Source organism: Syngnathus typhle, linkage group LG6 (genome assembly GCF_033458585.1).
Source record: "Syngnathus typhle isolate RoL2023-S1 ecotype Sweden linkage group LG6, RoL_Styp_1.0, whole genome shotgun sequence".
Lineage (NCBI taxonomy): Eukaryota > Metazoa > Chordata > Actinopteri > Syngnathiformes > Syngnathidae > Syngnathus > Syngnathus typhle.
The window spans coordinates 905594-927284 of record NC_083743.1 but is presented as its reverse complement, the minus strand read 5'-3'; the positions used below and the strand labels follow the sequence as shown (position 1 = coordinate 927284).

At 45.6% G+C, this 21691-nt stretch overlaps 3 protein-coding genes across 6 annotated transcripts in view; all 3 read right to left on the bottom strand.

Moving 5' to 3' along the window:
• Window positions 1-91: 91 nt before the first annotated feature.
• LOC133155723 (capZ-interacting protein-like) lies at window positions 92-5806 on the bottom strand. Its single transcript, XM_061281243.1, has 6 exons — window positions 5649-5806; window positions 2359-2442; window positions 2216-2281; window positions 2012-2089; window positions 1286-1507; window positions 92-602 (listed from the first exon to the last, which is right to left on the bottom strand). The coding sequence occupies exons 1-6, from the start codon at window positions 5652-5654 to the stop codon at window positions 285-287; spliced, it is 774 nt and encodes a 257-aa protein (XP_061137227.1). The 5' UTR covers window positions 5655-5806; the 3' UTR covers window positions 92-284.
• Window positions 5807-7219: 1413 nt separating this feature from the next.
• Window positions 7220-10410, bottom strand: LOC133156119 (growth hormone secretagogue receptor type 1-like). Its single transcript, XM_061281903.1, has 2 exons — window positions 9627-10410; window positions 7220-8947 (listed from the first exon to the last, which is right to left on the bottom strand). The coding sequence occupies exons 1-2, from the start codon at window positions 10408-10410 to the stop codon at window positions 8604-8606; spliced, it is 1128 nt and encodes a 375-aa protein (XP_061137887.1). The 3' UTR covers window positions 7220-8603.
• A 1048-nt stretch (window positions 10411-11458) lies between these two features.
• The window catches only part of LOC133156115 (fibronectin type-III domain-containing protein 3A-like), a 28038-nt gene continuing 17805 nt past the window's right edge, over window positions 11459-21691 (bottom strand). For all 4 annotated transcript variants that reach the window (XM_061281895.1, XM_061281898.1, XM_061281897.1 and 1 more), the window contains 17 exons: window positions 21518-21656; window positions 19591-19644; window positions 19341-19465; window positions 19048-19222; window positions 18539-18625; window positions 17760-17898; window positions 17625-17693; window positions 17423-17541; window positions 16530-16635; window positions 15776-15951; window positions 15574-15687; window positions 15336-15485; window positions 14834-15198; window positions 14519-14731; window positions 14253-14419; window positions 14044-14168; window positions 11459-13905 (listed from right to left, as the gene is read on the bottom strand). In XM_061281895.1, coding sequence (XP_061137879.1) covers window positions 13564-13905; window positions 14044-14168; window positions 14253-14419; window positions 14519-14731; window positions 14834-15198; window positions 15336-15485; window positions 15574-15687; window positions 15776-15951; window positions 16530-16635; window positions 17423-17541; window positions 17625-17693; window positions 17760-17898; window positions 18539-18625; window positions 19048-19222; window positions 19341-19465; window positions 19591-19644; window positions 21518-21656 — 2665 coding nt within the window. In that variant the 3' untranslated portion in view covers window positions 11459-13563. The remainder of the gene's footprint in view (window positions 13906-14043; window positions 14169-14252; window positions 14420-14518; window positions 14732-14833; window positions 15199-15335; window positions 15486-15573; window positions 15688-15775; window positions 15952-16529; window positions 16636-17422; window positions 17542-17624; window positions 17694-17759; window positions 17899-18538; window positions 18626-19047; window positions 19223-19340; window positions 19466-19590; window positions 19645-21517; window positions 21657-21691) is intronic.

Sequence of the window (21691 nt, the reverse complement as noted above, 5' to 3'; positions counted from 1 at the left end):
TAAAATTAAACAATTGAATCAATATTATCAACCAATTCATCTAACTACACACATTGTTTGTATTTTATGATCAGCGTACACGTGAAGAGACTTGTACGCAACACAAACGAGAAACTTTATTATAGTGCATAACTTTTATAACCCAAACCCGAGTCCAGCCTGATGAGTAATAAAATAAAAGACGACCAGCAAACAACATACAGGAAAATCTATGCAAGCAAAGTATAAAGAAATTAAAGATTGGAAAATATGTGCGTTCTTGTGAGGTGCTAATTGTTCCCAGATCAGAGGACCGCGTCGGCATCTGCTCCATCCGTCTGCTGCGGCCGCCCTTTCCCCTCCTGTGTCTCCCCTTCTTCGGCAGGGGGCTCTGCTCGCTCCCCCTGCTCCTCCTCACAGTCTCTGTCCTCCTCCTCTTCCTCTCCATCACCCCCCTCACGAGTGACCCGGTCCGGGCATTGTAACACCACGTCCCCGTTGGCTTCGGGTGAGTGCAGTTGACACGGCGACGGGATGCGGCCGAGGAGCGTCGCCTCCTCGCCCGTGGACCTCCTGTGCTGTCTGGTGGGCGGGCGTCTCTTGAACGACAGCCGCACTCGGGTCTGACAGATGTGGGGAAAGGTTAGCTTTACTCAATTGCAGATGATTGTAGATCGGATATAAATCAGAAACACTTATTCTCATTATATTTTATATATCTCATGATTCTCCGTTACTATAGTTGCTATAACTCATTCTCTGGTGGCACCTCTCGTGTGTGAGTGAGATCTTCACAAATTCTCTGAGCCAGTAACGCCGAACGCAAATCGGATTACGTCTCCAATGGTGCTGGCCTCTGCGGCTAATCTGAGACGCGCGACACCTGCAGAGCTAACATGCTATGGGCGCTGTGTGACATAATCGCTCGCTCCGCAAATAGCCTCATGGACAAGCCCGTGTCAAGGTGACAGCGGAAAAATATATGTAGTAGTACACGTGTGCAGTTCAAATACATTGGGGTGATTCTTGAAGTCCCAAATTAAACAGGCCATGCTTTTGGCACCCGGGACTACAGGGAAAATTCAGACAGAACATGAATAGTGAAAATCTAGATGGCACCAAAACACTACTTTTATGAGACTGGGATTTGGTCTGACCACAAAAGAGCGGCACTCCAGATCTCAAAGGCCCTCGGCAGATAAAACTGCCCTGGCGACACGGACCCTGAAATCTGATTGGACAATAACAGCCGCAAGAAAAGCGATGAAATGAAGAGAATTTGAGTTTAAGTTAGCATTTTTGACACCTTGTGGAGGTTGGGCAGCGAGGTCGCTTCAGGAGGGCTGTCGAAGCCGACGGGTTCCCCCTGACCCTCCTCGTCCTCCTCCACGGACAGCTGGGTGGGCAGCAGGGTGGGGCTCAGCGGGGTCGTGGCGGCGGCCACGAGCGGCAGCGAGTCGGGCTGCCGGTTGACCTCGGCAACTTTGGGCGACGGTAGCAGGGTGGAAGGCGACAAAGCGAGGTTGGCCTATGGGGGAAATGGTAGCTTGAGGTATTTTCTTCATCTCACTATGCCGCCACTTGCTATCCAACGAGACTTCACAAGAATGAACATATTCAAATCCTGACACTTAAAATGCATCATTGGAACTCAATCATTTATCACACAGGCGTAATACATGGAGTATCTATTTTGACAATGAGGCGAGTCACAAAGGTCCTGCGACCAAAATAAATGTAACACTACCACTCCAGAACAAACTACACTTCCCAGCTAGAAACGTCTATCCTACCTGCACAGGCGAGAAGAAGAAGAGGGAAAAGCGGCAGCCCTTTTGTCCCATGGCTGCCACCACGCGTGTGACAAGGCCGGCGATTTGGAGCCTTGCTAGAAACCCCGCGAGCCCGTCATCCTATTATTAGCTGCTTAAGCTGAGCTCAACGGGGACAACTGCTCCATCCTAAGCAATTACCTTCAACCTTACGTGGTGTAATGGCGGTAGTTGAACAGCAGGTGGAAGCATTGCGGTACCTGAAGTCTTTCGATGATGGAGGACGAGCTCTTCGTCCTGATTTTGATGGGACTCGGGACCGTTCCGTTAGTGTTCGTCTGGAAAACAAACATTGAACATGATTATTTGACTGCAGATGCGTCGTTTAATTGGCTCAAGGTAAATTAAGTTTTAAAATAGCAGCTCGTGAAAGGAATTAATAATAAAAAATAAAAAAAACTCACATTAGATTCTTCATTGTCCCGGATGGGAAACCTGAGTGAACACGGAGCTTTTCGTCGAAAGGGCAACTGCAAAACAAGAGCAAAAATATAACAAATGTGTGTCGCTTGTGTAACTCTCTTCAAAAATATTGAACTGGTCCAACCTCATCATGCGCGGCGGGCATGGGTCGTATCTGACCTTTGAACCTGCCAGCCAGCTCGGCCACCGATAGCTTGGATGGAGACTCCTTGATGCACACAAATTGAGAAGAAACATTCACTTTTTTTCATTCTTGTCCTTGCATGAGTAAGTTACTTGAACCAATCAGATGTTTAATTCCAGGTTAGAGGTGAGGTACACGAAGAACTTTTCTCTCCCTCCCTCGCCTCCCCTTGCTGCCCGCTAGCACGCACACTTTCCGGCGTAACCCATGGCAACGAACACACAAACTAACGCCTGAGCTAGGTACACACACATTTTAATCACAAGCTTTATTTTCTTGATTTTCCCCCCTAGTCATGTTGTCAGCATGAGCTCAGCACCGCCGCCGCCCAAACGCATGACATCAGAGCGTCAGCCGCCGACGCCCTGAACTGCGGCCCAGAAAAACGCCACGGGACCACCCACTCCTGCAAGCGCTTTAACGCTTTCCTGACCGCGAAAGACTTAGTAAATCAATATTTTGTTCAAGTTTTGTCACACTGAACAGGAAGTAGACTTGGAAAAACAAATCTTGTGTTGCTATTGGTCTGACTTAAGATGAGCCGTGACCATGTTAGCTGGTGTGGCTGTTGTTTCTCGTCACAAAAAACATGTTCGATAACATATTTAGTCATTCTCAGTATATGCCTGACCCCCCCCCTAAAAAAAAACAGCGAGCCATATTTAGCAATCAACTGCATGTACCGTATTGGAGCTTCAGTGGGAATGACTGCGGGACAAACTATTTCTGGGGCCTGGGAAAAAGTCCCCGTAACAAAGCCTGGCCAGCGTGGATGGCCCCTGGGACAGAGGAGAGGCTCCGCGATGGGCCCGAGCACATCTGGAACACACTCAAAATCCATCCAATCACAAGGCACCTCTATGTATGTTTTCGTTCGTTTGGTGCTCCGAGTTACTTTGCAGATGGAGCCCCTTCTCGTGAGAAGTGTTTCGATAAGCATTGTTGGTCACGAGATAAGGTCAGATCCCCGGCAGAAGACCGCACAAAGCCGACTATTGTTTCTCGCCGCGGCTTTTCCGAGAAACCCGAATAGATCTCTTGGCTATGGAAGCAGAGGACTTAAAAGCAGATTCATTTATATCAATCACATCCTATGGGATTTTTTTTTTTTTGAAATAATGGGAGTCAACAAGCACAAAACTTTTTATCAGCAAATGACAAACGTGGCTATCGGCTGTCAAGCGAGCACTTTGAGCCACCGTATTCGCGCTAGCTGCATCCTACCAAAAAAGGGCAACAACTGGGGGCACATTTTGAGTAGCGGCTGCTGGAGGAGCCGGTGATAAAGGGGAGATAACAAAGTTTCCTCTTCCTGGAGCTGCTTCTCAGCCCCACAACAAGCTGCGGCTGACGTTTTGTCGTTTCTCCACGTTCCGAAATAGCAGCCTCTTTGAGGCTCCTCCTCTCGGGCCTCCTTATCCGCGAGTGACTCTGTGTGGTTCCCACCCCGGCTATCTCTAAACGCCATAGCAGATTTTACACGGAAACTTGTGAGTCTTTGCTGATAGCGGAGTAAGAAAACACATTACGTGCTCGTTTTGGGGTAAGCTAACATGACGACAGAGGAAAGCGTAGGCCCAAGTTCACACGGGTCTGCAAAATTGAAAAAGTATAATGCATATGCCGTACCTGTAGATGGCAGTGTCACAAACAAAGTGCTAGTTAGTTAGTTAACATCAATTACTGCTTTCCTATTGGCTCACCAACTCTACTGAAGTGAGTTGAGGAGCTTCATATTGACAAAAGTCACCCTTTGCCGCCATCTTGTGTATGTAATTAAAAACCTTTTTAAAGGGGAGGTCAACAAATCGAAACGAATGCCCGGCCTGAGTCCTCGGAGAGCAAAATGTAGCGATGGCACATCTTGTAAAGGCACAAAAACAGCCCTATTAAAACCTCCAATGACATCATCAAACTTTTGGAAAAGCTTCGCACGGAGCCAGAATCTGACTTGAGTAGCGCACCAGCAGGATGCAGGATTCTCCTGCAGAACATTTTAGCAGCCAGGAAGTAACGAGCACTTTCCTAAAAAGAACGCCAACGTTTTACTGTACACATTGTGGCCAGTTCCCGATGTTGCGTGTCTGTTTTCCTTTGACAGCGCAGCCCGTCTGATGCCACATCTGCCGCCAATCGTGAGCTCTACTACGACGTCACCTGATCCAAAACAAGTCAAATGACTTCTCGTGAAACCACGTTACATAAGGAATGTACGGCGCCGTCAATAGTATTCGGTAACCTCGAGAATCTGGCATCCCAATCAGATCCTGTGCATGCTGCAGGGTGGTGCTGGCAGGCCCCTCATGACACACATGAAACACTTGGAAATACCTTTTTTTTCTTTTTTAAATGCCTTGTTTTGCTGTTACAGGGAGGAGGCTGCTCAAAAAGCCGTCAGGGAAATACCACAGAGAAGAAGTCAAACAAAAATGGGGGGAAAGTCTAATACTGTACTCCAGTTTAACTGACTGAGTGCAGCCCCAGGAAGTGTACTTTACGTATATAAATAAATACCCGGAGCAAGTAAGATAGCATATAAATAATTTCTTTAATGTTTGTGGCAAAAAGCGGCCAGCTAGTTTATTATTTTACAGAGAGTGAGCTTCAAGTGTCGTCGTTAAAAATATGACTTTTTTATTTTAATCTATTATACAAATTCATTTCAATCAATTAATTTTTTTGTATAGATAAAAACTAATAAGAAAAATGGCACATGATCTAGATTTATCTATAGGTCCTAACTAGCCCCTACTTACAATTTAAAGATTTTAAAATTTGAATTAAACTTGACATGTTTTTTATTAGTTTTTTTATTCAAAACCAACTTTCATGAATTTGTGATTATTTTTTTAAAAAATAGACAAGTTTGGTTTGGCTAATTAGGCCCCAAAAAATTCTTCTTTTTAATCTGTTGACAAGCTTTCTTACTTTATTTTCGAAATTTAAATCAAATTTGAAGCTATTTGCATTGTACAAAAATGCACAAATAAACAAATCAGCTCTTCCCTGCAATACTGAGCTAAAATCTTAAAAATAGCAAAGGTGTCAATTCATATTGTTTACATATTTCAGTTCATGTTTTACTGATCTACACTTCACTCAAAAAAACACTCTAAACGTTTTGTATTGTATAAAAAAAGAGAGAGAAAGAATAATCCTAAAAAGAATGACATGAAAGAAAATGGCATTAATACGAAATAATGTTTAAAGATAGAAAAGTCAGTTTTTACCTCCATCCTGGAGAATGTTCTTCTTTATTCTTCTCTCTCTTCTTTTGGGTGACTTATGGTCGTGTAGTTAAAATAAATAAAAGTGCATGTGACAGAGTGGGGCTGTGTGTTTATATCCGGACACAAATGGACCCCATGGAAGAAGAGGAGGAATGCGACTTTTTACACCGTCAAGTCAGCCATTTTAAGTACTACTACTTCTTCTTAACAGTTTTCAAAATAAAAGAAATAAAAGCTTACGCTTCCATATCGCTCGCTTTTGAGGGACACGTATTTGCCTATTTCTTCATTTTGAACCACGGAAAGTTGTTTGTTATATTCACCTACAAAATACAGATAAATTTAGTTCTTTTTGAGTGATATTCCAACCACGCCAGTAATTTAGTCGTTTGATTGAATTAAAATGATGCTGATGAATTTCAGTGTTTATTCTTTTTTGCCTTAGCCATACAGCAATCTGAGGTGACAAGCACCACGAAAAGTCAATCAAAAAAGAGCCACTTGTGACAAATAAGATCATATTGTGAGCGATTTTGTGCAAGGGCCACACGCGTCCAGCGTCCCAAAGAAGCGACCCACTTCCTGTTCATGCAAAGAACACATACACGTACGCACACCACATTTACATCGCCTGAAAATAACATTTGATGTTGTTAGTGTTGTTGTACGTCATAACATGTTGACAATGAGACAATGTGGAAAATGGGGCGAGTAACTACAAGGACGCTGGCTCCCTCTAGCGGTGTATTAAAGAATAATTGCGAAGGTGGAATTCAGCATATACCATTTCAAAAATGTTTGCTTTTCAATTCTTGAGGTTACAATTCTAATCATACAAAGCAAAATGTTGAGTACGGTTCAGTTGTATTTAACTTGGAAGTAACTTCAAATCTTTGTGTCATTTCTTAAGATAACTTATGTGTGAAGTAATCATTTAAATAATTTGTCTGGATAACTCTGCAAAAAGTTACTGACAATCTTTCGGAATAAGCCTCAGGCTCCTTTTTGATGAACACTTGGCCTAACTACTATTTTATGTGATACTTTAAATTTGAGAACCACTGCTACTGTATTTCACATTGATTTTGACACTTTTCAGGCACAAGAGCAAATGTGCTTCCTTCGCCAAAATGGTGCTGGAGGACTGGCTGGCATGGAGCTAGTCCTTCGCTGACAAGCTGCCATCATTTAACTCTTGCCCAAATGCACTTAGAGGGGCCATTACTTTGAATATGGTGATGCGGATGGGAGTCAGGTCCCCGGTAATGTAATCACCGTGTCACATTATGTGCCAGTCCAGACGCTTACGTGGCGGGCCCACAAGGACCTCAGGGCTCAGCTGGCACTGGCACACACACACACACACTTGACTTACACAAGAAGCTTTATTTGATAGGGATTCGATTTTTGGGGTCCTCTAGCTAGCTTTTATTTGTTTTATCATTGTAATAATTGGTTAGTTTCTTCTCTTTGATTGTAAGCCATTTTAATTTTTAATTTAATTTTTGGAGGGGGGTTTAACTTGTATTGACTATAATAACACAACAGACAAAACATGCAAACAAACACACTTATCTTTGATCTGATTTATTCTAAAGCAAACCTATCACAACATTATCACATTGTCACCCATCATTTCTATGTCATATTGCAAATATTGTAAATGCAGCTGCCATGAACATTAGCCAATGACGACAAAATAGCATGTATAAATTCACCCTCAACACACTGAAATCATGTTAAAGCTTCTGAAGGTAACATTAATCTTTCAAATGGAAAAGCAAAGTCAATCGTTAAGTGCAGCGTAGCATTAAGTTGATCCATCAACACGGTAAGCTAATTGGTAAACATTGCACATTTTATATATCACGCCATGGATGGCTTTGAAGTATTATATTTGACCTACTCACTCGGTAATCTACATTTTTTTTGCTGTATTTACATTTGGCTAGCTGTTTTTCCCCTGATTTTAATGGCCAATCAACTTTGTATTGATCAGATTTGGACCTAAATTGTTGTGTTGTGTTACGATGCATGTTCTAAATCTTACATTAGTGTTCAAGTACACATTGTTATTATTCATCCCAATTTAGCATTCCCACATCTAATCAAAATTTTCAGTACAATGACAATAAAATGGTTTACAATTATTAGACACATCACAAAAACGACACTGTATATTTCTAACCATCTAAACATGTTTTTACTAGATTTTTTTTTTAAGATTTTAAATTATGATACCGCCTTGAGGCATAAGTGACTCAATTTACACGTTTTTCTCAAGATACGAGTTGTCGTTCGACTGACTTTATTTGACTTGTGTGAACAGACTTAAGACAAGTCACTTTACAATAAGCGGCAGTGTGGCAAACAGTCAACAAATCTTAAAGAAATTTTAAAGCAGTTTGTTGGCATTGCCAGCTGAGCTTCACTTTAATACTAAACCTAAAATCAAGAGAATTACACTCTGTATTCATAACAACCACACGGCTTAGCCGCTCAGTCTGCTAATTTAATGCTAATGCTAATCAGCGTCAACATTGCTGCATGATCAACCTTTAAGCAACATACAGCGCAGCGACACACGTAGAAAGACATTAACAGTACTCGCAGTCGTATAACGTTTATCCTCAGAAAAAAAATTGCTAATATCAGTGCCGTACTGATGAGTTGAGAGAAATCCGGACATCTCAACAGACAGTATCTTATAAGGTGTTCTTTTTAATTCGATTTAAGTACGTCATTAGTCTTTTAATTGATTTTAAAGGGAAGAGATGATCTGAGATACAAGTGGTTTAAACTCAACGCTATCCTGTTACTTATGTAAACGTAAATAAATCGCCAATGTCGGGGGCGCCATATTAAATGTCGCCATGTCAGTTCTGCATTCAGCTTTCGTATTTTTGTCCTATGTTAAGCAGCAAACCTTGTGGTGCGGGCTTTCCGACGATATCTTCAACGCTCAATGACGGAGAGGCAGAGACGTTGGCCGGTGGACCCGGTCAGGCTCTCCGCGGGGTCGGCGGTGCTCAGCTGGCTCTGGCGAGCGCGGTGGTGGTCCAGCGGAGGGTCGGGCCGCCAGTGTAGGAGAAAGAGGCGTTTGGCGGCCGAGCGGTACTTGCGCGACATCAGGTTGTAGACCACCGGGTTGATAGAGGCGCTCAGGTAGCACAGCACCATGGAAGCCATGTTGAAGTTCTGGCTCAGGATGGCTGTGTCGTAGTTGTCCACCTGGGCAAACAGGTTGCGCCCGATGTGGTAGGGAAGCCAGCAGATGATGAAGGCCAAGACCACCACCACTAGGGGGCGCAAACACAGAAAATGCCACAGTATTAGGAGGTCTTGTTACCTAGTGGGCCCACTGAATCGATTTAATTGGTTTGTATTACCTCAACTGAAATATTTTTTGCCACCCGGACATGTGAAACGATTTGTACAAGCTGCAAAGCTTCCTTGAAAGAGATTTACTGCCATGGGGCCGTTACGCGAGCAAAACGAGTGCCGGCAGATTAGACCAGAGTGAAAAGCGTCGTTAGTGCTGATTAATGATCATTCATCCGGGACGATCCAATTGGACGCCTCGTGGCCGATTGGGCGCCATGAATATTCTCACACGAGAGGATGACAACTTGAGAAGAACAAAACAATATTGGAAACGTATATAAATGCCGTCACGCTGCTTTTACAGAGAACAATTAGCGTGCACACGCACATCGTTCAGTGTGACAGGACAACACTAAGTGAAAGCAGGGAGACAAAGCTTGACAAATTACTTGTGGGGACCAACAAGAGCAAGCAACCCGCAACTTGGAACCCTATTTTGACACCCAAATTATTTGAATCCCTAATTTGGAATAATTGATGAACCAAAACCTTACCATGCCTGAGAGCCTAATTTGGAACTGAACTTGGTACCCGAACCCAAGCATAGGAATTTTCTCTTCCAATAGCTCAGACACAAAAAGTCTGTCCACTCACCAAGGATCTTGACGGTCTGCCTGTGCGAACGTTCTCTGGCGAGCGCGCCGGGCCCCCTCACGTCGGCCCGGCTCCTGCACAGCTTGAAGCCGATGGAGCCGTAGAGGAAGACGAGGCAGAACATGGGGCACAGGAAGTAGCCGGTGGACACCCACAGCATGATGTGCAGCCGGCCCGAATGGATGGCGGCGTCCGTGTGCTTGCACTGGCCGCCGCGTGTCCCCGTCACGTTGTCGTACTCCACGCCCACCAGGAAGAGGGTGGGCGTAGACGAGGCCAGGGCGAAGCCCCACAGGGCGGCGATGATGTAGTGGACGCGGCGTTTGGTCACTAAGACCTTGGTGCGAAGCGGGAAGCTGATGGCCAGGTAGCGCTCCACGCTCAAGGCGGCGATGTGCAAAATGGTGGCCGAGGTGCAGCCCTCGAAAATGTAGTGGTAGAGCAAGCACACGGCCTCGCCGAACAGCCACGGGACGTACTTCCACAGGCGGTAGAGGTCAAAGGGCAGGCACAGGAAGATGAGCAGGTCGGAGATGGCCATGCTGGACAGGTACAGGTTGGTGGTGGTTTTCATGTCCTTGAAGTGCTGGATGATGAGGATGGTCATGGTGTTGCCCGCCACGCCCACCACCAAGATGGCCACGCACATCACCGTCACGGGGATCAGCGTGGAGGTGGGGAACAGGGAGCCCTCGTAGTGATGGTCGTAGACGCCGCTTCCGCCGCCGGGAGGGTCGGCCGCCTCGGGAGACTGGAGCTCCATTTGGGGTCTGGTCCAGGGCATCGTCACTTCACTGATATGCTGGAAGAAATATTTCAAAAATAGCATTCAACGCTCAGCAAGCAAAAAAGAATGAATCTGAATCAATCTGAAATATAACACAAAATAATCATAATAATAATAATAAAATACAATCAACAAATACTAGAACCATAAAGCAATTAAATAAAATGCTCTCATTCTAGTATTTAAAAATATAAATAAAAAATATATACACATAAACAAATGTAATCATGAATACTATAAGCATCCAAATAAAAACCCAATCAATAAATGGATTAAAAAAAATGCTGATATTCAAATAATTACAAAAAATAAATAATAAAAGGACAATTAATAATGACATATCGGAATAAAAGCATCCACTGTCCACAACATTAAGGAACATTACAACCTTAGCAAAACAGGACACTAGATTAGGTACATGTTCACACAAGATCCATCAGTGCCAGCAATTCCGCCTTTTCCAATCCAATTAATAACAAGAAATGCATGCTTTACCTGGAAAATGGAAGAGAGGATCTCCACCTGAGGGCCGGCGACAAACAACGATATGTGTGATCTGGCGACAAGAGCGAAGAGCAGCTCCTCCTCCTCCCTCGTCTCTTAATTGAATGATGACAATGGGAGGAAGTTAGCATGCACATGTGGGAGGGTACGATACTAAATCACCTTATTCGTCAGGCTTTTTCCTCACTACTTGACACGATTCAGAGCTCTAGATGAATACGGAATAAATGCTCAAATGGTATTATCCTACTTTTGCATTGAATTGCGAAAGAATGGTGAAAACTGTAAAGACCAATATGTAATATCAGGGGCTGAATCTGTTTTTGTTCTTTAAATGAAGAGTGAAATGCTAAACACTATCTTTGAGATTAATTCTTGTCTAAATGAAGGTTTAGTTTCAAATCCTTGATTGCGCTCCGAACACTGGGGCCGACTTTTTCCAAGATGGCTGCAAACTTGAATTCCCTTTCCTGCAAAATGAGGGGGAAAAGTTAGCAGAAACCTTTGAAAACTGGATATTTAAATAAACAAAAAGGCCATATTTAAGAATAATAAATCTTTTATTGTGCATGGATTTTTTTGTAGATATCATGGCTATACATATACACGTGAAATAGATTTCTATGATTCCATTCCATTTCCCCGCCCACATAATTAACATTTGGAAAGTGATATGTCTTGTTAGCTAAGTACGTATCGTATAACAAACCGCCATTTTTGGAATGCATGGTGAATATGAGGTATAACTGCAAAGATTAAAATGACATTTCTCATTTTTGTGCATATCTGGCTTTGTTTTGGTCACTTTTTTTTTTTGTATTCATCTCTTCAAACTGAACAGGTCACATTTAAATAGCACACGTTGCTATCCGAAGATAAAGAGCGAGTGCGAGACAATGTTGGAGGACCAAATCAAGACATTATTTTTGCAAAGTACCGAGAGAATCTTATTTCTAAATTGTCATTTAAGGATTGAAGACAAGTCTGAAATGACTTGACTTCAACAAGTAGACAAAAGTCATGATAGTAATGTGACAGATGGCGTGCGCGTGGCAAATTGTTTTTCTCTTCATTCTTATATTATCACATATGATATAAAAAATAGATGTATATATATACTTCACACGAAACCCTGGACGAGCCAAAAGTAAAAACAAAAACAAAGCCAACAAAACACGCACGTACTAATACGGTGTTTCTTCTCTTTACTGACGAAATAAACGGTAGCAAAAAAATAAAAAAACAAAGAAAAACAACATGAAATTAAGATTGAACCCCAATTAAGGCCTCTGAAACAACAGATTTTTTATGATTATTTTTTGTCTCATATTTCTTACATTTGCTCAGTTGTTTCAGCGACAAAGACTTTTTTTTAAAAAGTGTATTTGTGGTGTAAAATACCGATCCGGACGCAGTCAGCCAACATTTATGTTTTACTCTTGTTATATTGCAAAAAAAAAAAAAACCCTCCCCACCAAAAAACAAAACAGAGAGAGACAAGATCTAGGAAACAACAAAAGGGAAGCGGACATTATTTTTTTGTGCTGAACAAGATTTCCGGACTCAAGCAGCTGTTGTGTGATTGTAAAACCAAGCTACATCATCATCGTCGTCATCATGGGAGTAAAAAATTGTTGGATTTGTTAGGTTGCTTTACATTTTTCACTGACGTTTGAAGCCCATGCCATTTTTTGTCACCCTCCTCCACCACCGCCGCTGTACAAAAATAGGATTTCTCCGCTCACGTTTTTTGCATCCTTCAACATTCCCCACATGAAAGAAAAAGTGCTAAATGATGTTCCTACAGATTATTATATTGGGGGTGGGGGGCTTAGTTATCCGTCCATTCATGTGGTTCTCAAGCTCTCACTGTGCAAACTCACCAGGCCAGCAGGCAGGTCCTGCAGATATTATGCAAAAAAAAAAAAAAAGTTACAAAAAAATACCTTCATACTGGACACGACTGCAAATATAAATAAGGGTTATACACAAGAAGTACTGGCAAGAAGTCCGGGATATTTGGCTTTGGCGGGTGAAATGCCAGGATGAGCCTAAAGTGCACAACAGCGATTGTCAGTTCAGTTGTATTTAACTTTAACGTTCACCACGTTGTTTCCAAACATTTCTTTGGGTGCAGTCTTGATAAGGTCTGTCATGATGGTGATAATAGGAGCATAAAGAAGAAAAAAAAAAAGTCTGACAACCACTGTTACTTTTACAGTTCAACTTAATTTCAGCTTTGGTCATTCCTGAATTCCCACTTGTTTAATTCAGTTTTACTTTTGAAAATTGACAACCGGTAAAATTTCCACTTGTACGACAGAAATTAGACTGTTGGATAGTTTAAAATGAATATAAGACCTCTAAGACCTGAAGAGTGTCAGCTACACTGAGATGTACTTCAGTACTGACAAGTTTGAAATTTAAAACTTCAATTGAAGTAACTTGTAACGTTTTGGTGTATTTTACGTTCATCTCGTTATTTCACCCAACGGCCCTAATTTTTGGAGGAGTAATGTACATACTCTGAGAGGGGGTAGCAAAAGTAAGAGAAAGTGTCAAAGGAGAGAAAGGGGGAAAAAAAACCTAAAAGAACTGAAGAAAAGAATAAAGCTGTAATAATCGTGGTGACCTGGCGGCAGCCGCTCATTTGATGACAAAGTACTGGATGACAAACGCGATGAGGATGGCGATGATGGCGAACACCATGAGCAGCAAGAAGGCGCACTGCTCGTCCGTCAGGCTGCGGCCGGCCCGGCCGGACGTCGAGGAGGAAGTGGACCTGGAGGAGGAGGAGGAAGAAGTGGGGGAGGATGCCGAGGCGAGGTTGTCGCCCCCCCGCTGCACGGCGAGCGTCACGGTGGGGCTGTAGGGCCCGCTCAGCTCCAGCGCGTCCTGGCACTGGCGGATGGCGCACACGCGGAAGCGGTAGTCGTTGTTGGGGTGGAGGTGCTGCACCGTGAAGCAGGTGGCGCCACCTTTGTACGCCTGGCCGGAAAAACGACCAGTTAGCGCTTATTTGATCTCATCGGGCGCCGCGCTGACATTAGCCGAACGTCACGGAGAAAAACGGCCTTGGCATAATGGACAATTGAGCGAGATGAATGCGAGGAGGATCCTGCGCACCTGCTTGAAATCAGAGTTTCCCATCATGAACTGCAAAGTGTAGACGATCGGGTCGCCTTTCATGGGCGACAGCGCCTCCCAGCTGACCTCGCACGAACCGTCATCCACTCGCTCCACCTTGGGGGCTAAACACGCAACAGATGCTCAGCGAGTTTGGAAAAGTCGCATTCGACACGCTTGGAAGAAGAGTACGGGAGACAAACTCCTACCTTTGAGCGGGGCCGGGGGGGAGCGCGGGGTGGTGAAGGAGTAAACAGCAGAGAAGGGCCCCGAGCCCGCCTCGTTCAAGGCCTGGATGCGGAACGCGTAGGAGGTAGACTCATTTAGCCTCTGCACTTTGTGGGTGTGGCATGTTCCTTCATACAAGGAACTAAATCTGCAACGTGCACAAAGAGCATGAAGATGGCTGCTTGGGTGCCCGTGGTGTGAAAATAACCAACCAAAAGAAAACAGGAAAGACCGCAGCGCTTCAAACCTGCCACTCTTGTCGCCCATCTGCAGCCGATACTGGAGGGCGTCTGAGGCGGCGGCTTTGCCCGGACCGTCGCCCCACTTGAGCCTGAGAGTGTGGTGACTGAAGGCGGTGCACTCCAGGCGGGGCGGCTGGGGGGGCAAGGGTTTGGTCTTCAACTTAAAGGTGTGACTAAAGGGCCCTGCGCCCAAACTGTTAAGCGCCTGGATTCGGATCCTGAAACATCAAAAGTACAGGTTCAGAAATGATTATGCTAATATAACAAACGGTTCTCTACGAGTTGATTTGTTCCAGGCCCGGCCAAACTGCGCCCCCCACCTGTAGCTGGTGTCGGGCTGCAGGTGCTGGATGACGTGCTTCGTGACGGGGCCGACCGAGACGGGCTGGCGTTCGCCAAGGTCGATCAAGTAGGATGTGATCTCCGAGCCGTGGTCACGGGGGGGTTCCCAGCAGATCCCCACACAGGTGGAAGGCGAGTACAGAGGCGGCGGCTGGACGCATTCGTCCTCATCTTCCTCTTCCTCCTCCACCTCCTCCGCCTCTTCCACCTCCTCAGGAGCGCCAAACCTGATGAGGTCAGACTCCTTCATGGCGCAGATGTTGCTGACGGCAGCGGGGACCGAGCAGGGGGTCAAGCACAAGACCGCCTCGCTGAAAGGGCCCAAGCCTGCCACATTCAAAGCCTGAGAAGATGCGAGACCACATTTGTCCACAGGATGGCGGTACCACTTAAGGGAAGCACTTGACAGGACACCTGATGAGCTCTCAATGTCTTGTCGAAGCCACTTAATGTCACGTGTGTGTGTGCTCTCCCTCGTACCTGCACTCTGCAGAAGTAGTTGGTGGCAGGCAAGAGCCCCTTCATCTCGTGGCTGAGCGCCGCGCCACTGTAGCACACCTGCATGCTGCCCTCCGCTGCTCCCCACTCCAGACGAAAGTCGGTCACCGGAGCCCCATTGCAAGGTGGGGCCTGGGAGGGGGGGGGAAAGGATATTCATCGGTCATCATATCGGACGCAAGCGCCACAAACACGTTTGAGCCGATTTGTGTCGCCTTACCTCCCAGCTGACGACAACACAGCTGAATGACTTGCACGTGATGGAAGGAGCCTTGCACTGCTCGGGAGCTCCGGGGCCGGTGGTGACGTCATAGCGCTCGGACAGCGGCCCAAACTGGACAATCAATAATAATAAGAATCATTAGACATCTGATTTAACAGAAGAATGAACCTGTTTGTATGAGTGTGCTTTTTTTTCTCACCCCCGCCTTGTTTCCCGCCTTGAGCCTGAAGCCGTAGGTCCTGCCGGGCATCAAACCTCCCACCGAGCAGTCCAGCTCGGGACCCTGGTAAACCTCCCTGCTCTCCTCCGACTGCGGCCCGCTCAGCTCCACACTGTAGCACGACACTGGGCTGCCGCCGTCCATCGGCGGCACCGCTGCAAAAATGACACTTACTTGAGCACAACTGTTTTTTTTAAATCTTTTTTTAATTGGAAAGCATCTAATTCCAGGGTCGAAGTGCGGCGGCCATCAAAGTGCCATTTGAAACCTAACCAAAGTGTGGATTTGAAAAAAATAAAACCCGTATTCCTCCCTGAGAGAGCCTTCAAATCCTTTGCAGGAGTTATTATTATGCAACAAGTGAATCTCGTCCACACTTTTACAGTCTGGACTTGATGAGTCCATGAATCAACCTTTGATATAGGCTAGCATTTGGGCTGCATCGATGCTATTACATCTTGGCGATGAAAAGCGTCACTCTCCACTTCACTTCTATTGATCACTGAGCGCGGAGCTAGCGTAGCGCCTGGCGCATGCTGTTAACACTTGGGCACATTTGTCAACATGAAAAAGGTTGAAACCTTTGATAGTTTCCATTAAACCTGTAAAAGTCGCTTTTACCTTCTCTCTGCTCCGCTCCACAAGATCATAATAACGTTACTAGAGCCGAATGCAATTTATGAAGAAAGTGCACAATATACCCCCCCCCCCCCCAAGGCAGCAAATGACTCACCCCAGCGTAGTTGCACTTCACGCGCTTTGGGCTTGCCCACCAGCCGCGGGGGTTGGCAGGGTCCCGGGGGTACTGGGGGAGTCTGGACCTGCAGGGTCTCCGACAGCTTGCGGAGGAAAATAATCAAGAATTTGATTACAAGAACCTTCAAAATGCCAAACTAGCTTTTTCAGCACTCTCGGAGCAAATGCGGCTTCAGCTAACAAATACGATTCTTAAATGTAATTCCACCCCACTTCCACCCAGACAAAATGGCAAACATGTAAGCGTGATGTCACCCCGCTTTGCCACCGTGAGTCATCTTTGCTTGCGAGGCCACTCATGAATAAATGCACACGCACGCTAACGGCCGACGCACAAATTAACGAACAGCATCTGCGGAGGAGACTAATTAGGGAAAAACATCCTGGGAGGGTTGATCAATTAGCAGACGCTGGTCTTGACGGGGAACAAAAACAGGCCACACGAATGGGCATTTTCATTAAGCTAGTTCCTTTGAAATAGATTGAATGCTAATCCAGACGATGCGTTCCTGTCATTTTCTATCAAATCAAATCGTGTTTCAATTTGTTGATTCCTTCTGCTGCCTGTTAGGCCTTGCCTCAGAAATGCACTCGATTCCACTCTGACCACCAATCGCTGGTAAAACACCGAGTGCGCGTTTCCAGGCTTCCTCTGAATATCCAGAGTCGAGTGTACACATTTACGTATTGACAAAAAGCTGCCAGGCGGCTTCAGACGGATTCAAATAACCCTGCCTTTAAGTGGAAGCTACAAGCATCCAAAACTAATAACTTGCTCGTCGAGGCCTTTTCCTTGCCGTGCCTTGGACCAAATAAAGCAGTTGCGCAAAGCCGTGAGAGTGAAAATGCGTGCGTTTATGAATGACTCACCGGGCTCTGCCCCCCCTCGCTCATGCAGTACACTCTCGCCTGGTAGGAGCAGCCGGGCCTGAGGCCGTCGCACACATGCTCCATGGCCGGGCCCGAATAGACCAGCTCCCACGACAGACCTGAGCATACATCAGAAGAGATAGAACATTTCAATTAGACTGCAACAGACTCAAAACAAAAATGCAGCTTTTATTTCACTCACCACTTAAACCCTCCGATATCTCCACAACGTACTTGGTGATGTCGGCGCCGCCATTTTCTTTTGGAGGTTCTAAAAGAAAAGCACAAAACTGAAAGTCGTGCGACCGGGTCCGCGTTTTGCAAAGCTTTGCTGTACCCCAGGCCAACTTGAAGCTGTTGGGCAGAACTTTGCCCTTGATGACAGGCTTGGAGGGATAGCTGGGTTTGTCTGGATTGGTGATGAACTCCACCACGGGGCTGGGGTTACTCTTGCCCTCAGAGTTGTACGCTGCCACCTGGAAAGGACAGCAGGATGGGAAACCGGGCGTCAAGACAAAGACACAAATCTGCTAATCCTGCTGAGTGAGTCTCATCCCGCTTAGCATCCGGCAGCTGGATGATTCTGGGAAGGAAGCTCGAATTTTTAATCCAATTTTCCATTGGTGATTATTTTGTGCATATTGTGAGGAGAGCTAAGGTTTATTTTCAAGTTCCTTAATGTCAAAACATATTTCTATTCATTCACCATTTGCCTCAAACATACATAGCTTAGCATAGGAATAACAACATGCACTTGTTATTCAAACAAGTCGGCCCGAGTGAGTAGAAAGCGTTAAACTGAAATGACGCGCTTATGCTAACAAGGAGCGCAACAATGCACTCCACTTCCTGGGACGCCAATAAAAAAAAACCACGTTGACAAGCTGGTGATGAGCAGCAGGATGCTACCCTTGAGGCAGAACCATGGAGAGTCATGGCAGAACCGTCATGACTCACAAAGATGCTGCGGGCCTCAGCAGCTTCCGTGCCCAGGGCTTAGAGTTTTAGACGAAAAGAAAAGAAAAAAAAATCCACACACTGTCACTTTTCTCAGTCATTCTCCCCCCACACACGCTTCCAATAAGGCATCACCAGAGTTGCACAGTTGCCCCTTACCCGGAACTTGTACTTGGTGCTCCTGTGGAGGTTCCTGACCATGCAGGAGAGCTCATCGCCGTCGTAGCTGGGCTGAAAACCGTAACCCTGGGGAGCAGGAGAAGACAGCCGTCAGAAGCAGCAGAGTCGTTCAAGACGACATTGACCGTTAGTTAGATAAAATATATGAGATGTGCGACAGGAGGGAAGGAGCTGTCTTCGTGTGTGTGTGGTTCCAGGAGGCTGCTCCGAGCTGTAAATGTCATGTGAATTTATAACAAAACAACTTCACTTTAGTGACCATGGTAAATATATTGCTTGAATGGTGGACAGAGTCAAGAGATTTTTTTTTTACTTGCCTATATCAATAGTTTGGATTGTGACTATACCGAATTATGATCTCAAACAATCATCACACAATATTTAGCTTTTGATCACGCACCTAGCAGAGCAGAAGACACATACTCCCCCCTGACAGCTTTGCTAAATATAGCCAAGAACTGACTGCCTTGTCGAAAACGTCATCGTACCGAGCCTTCCTCCTCCATCTCCAGGACGTAGCAGACGTCGTCCTCTTTGGGCGAGCTGCTGGGCCGCTGCCACTTGACACACAGCCAGGTGACGCCGGCCATCTCCAGCTCCGGAGGGAAGGGCGGCGATGGCACGCTGCACGAGGTGAAAAGCTCCACAGAGTCGCTGAACTCGCTGGGCGAAAAAAGAACGAGGGGAAAGGCGGGAAGGAGGCGGGAACGGTCAGGTAGCGCACACGGGAAACAAAATTGGCCTCAGCGGTGCTGTGAGCTGATAAAGGATGTACCCCTACCTGACGCCCATGTCATTTTTGGCCGCAAGACGGAAGGAGTATCTGGAGGCTGGTGAAAGCTTGCTGACTCTGTACTGCTTCTGAGGTCCATAGTAGCACTGCTCATAGACGCCGGTGCCCTTTCCCTACACAGCAAAATATAAGCAAGCAGGAGGTGAGCAGGCTGCAGCTCAACGGCAACATTAATGGACAAAATGTCCAAAAAGATCCAACCAAGCCTTTGAAGCAGCTCATTCAAAAACATGATTACCTCATCCCATTGAAGAATATAGTTGTGGACCTTTGAACCGTTGTCACATGGAGCCTAAAGAAGAAAGAAAGAAAAAGAATAAAACAAACATGCAGTGTGGACAACAGTGTGTCAGGCAGTCAAGATGCATCCAGCTGTGTGCACGTTTTTTCTTTTTTTTTAATCCACCAAAGGGTTGCTGATGGCGCATGGTTGTTTTTGCAAAGCCTGTAAAAGCCGCACACTTGTGAACGCACACATATCAAAGTCTTTGACACACATGCAACAACGCCTCGCGCACACACACACACGGGAGGCCATCTTTTTTTTTTACAAGCGTTGCTTTTTCCCGCTGGCGAAATGAGAGCGTTAATTACACAGGAACGATACGGAAGAGGGGGGGGGGGGCCCCGCCGCAACAACCGGGCAAGATGGCTGCTGTTGCTCCACGCTGTTCACTTCCTCCTATAAACTATATACATTGTCGACAGCCTTGTGCGCGGCCCATTTAACAAGCTACACCAGGGGTGGGCAAACTACGGCCCGCGGGCCACATCCGGCCCACGGGACCGTTTAATCCGGCCCGCCAACCCTGAACAAATTGTATTATTAAACCTTTTTTTTTGGGCCATTTTGCCTGCAATGACTGCGTTTTCCCAGTAGATGGCGAAGCGCTCGCCTGCGCATTTACTACCGGAAGCCGTGTCAGAAAGCTCGGTGCACACTCACAAGTGCGTGTACGTACTCAGTAGTACGGACTTGGCGCACTCTCGCTCTATTCGTATCAGTCCCGAATTTAGAGCGTGGGCTTTGACGACAGCATTCTTATAATTCGCGCGCTGAGCTTTCAGATGCAGTTTTGCGCTAAAGCCACCCACAAACCTTCCCCTGGAATCCTTCCATTAAAATGAGTGGCCCGAAAAAAAGAAGTGAGTGCCGAATGTTAAAAAAGAGTGGACAATTTGGCTCGACGTACGCGACGTGACGTTCAGCCACATCAACATCAACCCGTCACAGATCAAGGTAAACGGACCAACACCTCGGATCTCGCCTAAGAATTGCCACAACAAATTTTACTCCAGACTATGACGCACTAGCAAAAAAGGGAGACCAACAACACTGTTCCCACTGAAAATGAACGGGAGGCTCTCAAGTTTATTGTAAAAAAATGCATTTTGAATATGATTTGTACACATAGCAGGGATTGAAACTAGCGACCATTCTCATTTTCAAACAATGCAGGATGCTCAAGGACATTGATGCACCCCCTATTTGCGACTAATCTTAACCTGTAAAGTTCTTAAGGCTTACTTTAAGGAGGTGTTTCCCGTTTCCTCACCTCTGTTACCAGGTGTTTGCGAGTTAAAACTCTGCTCTGATTTTCAGATACCCCTCACCGTGTTGCTGTTTTGATTACTTTATTTGGATGTATGCTTTCACCGATTCTTCAAGATGATATATTTGGTCAGAATGTTTGCCGTTTGATGTGATCTCATAAGATAAACATCTTTCATTAATCTGACCTGCAGGCACTGAAGTGATGGAGATTGTTATTCATAATAACAGTGTCGTATTTTATGAGAATCACTGATAGCAGTTTTTTAGTGAATTATTATTTTTTTAATGCTGTTAATAAATGCATTTGTTTTCAAAAAACTTGTTTGGAATATCCATGCTTTACTACCTACTAAAGGCCAAGATCTTTTATGCAATGACCTTTACAGGTCGCTTATATGACTTCACACAACGCCTACGTCCATCTGCTCCTTGTCCGGCCCTCCGGTCCAAATTTAGAACCTAGTTCGGCCCGCGAGTCAAAAAGTTTGCCCACCCCTGAGCTACACTGAGGGAGCGTGTGTATTTGCATTTCATAAATACAATAATAGCAATTTCACAAGAAGACTGAATTTGGAGCTCGACATCACTCGTTTGGATTTCACAAAGGTACCTTCCACTGGAGTACGAGAGAGTTCTTGGTCCCGCTGGCCTTCTTGGGGGCATTGGGAGGTTCCGGCTCACAGCTTAGCGTGGTGAAGCTCACCGCCTCCGACGGACTTCCTTGTAAACAGTTACACATGGCCTGGACCCTGAAAGGGAGAGGGACACACACACACACCCAAAC

Coding starts and splice junctions, on each gene's coding strand:
- LOC133155723 (XM_061281243.1), bottom strand. Junction 2,282..2,358: donor TGCCCGCCGCGCATGATGAG/GTTGGACCAGTT, acceptor CTTGTTTTGCAG/TTGCCCTTTCGACGAAAAGC. Junction 1,508..2,011: donor CCATCATCGAAAGACTTCAG/GTACCGCAATGC, acceptor TTTCCCCCATAG/GCCAACCTCGCTTTGTCGCC.
- LOC133156119 (XM_061281903.1), bottom strand. CDS start 10,410: ATGCCCTGGACCAGACCCCAAATGGAGCTCCAGTCTCCCGAGGCGGCC. Junction 8,948..9,626: donor GCAGACCGTCAAGATCCTTG/GTGAGTGGACAG, acceptor TGCGCCCCCTAG/TGGTGGTGGTCTTGGCCTTC.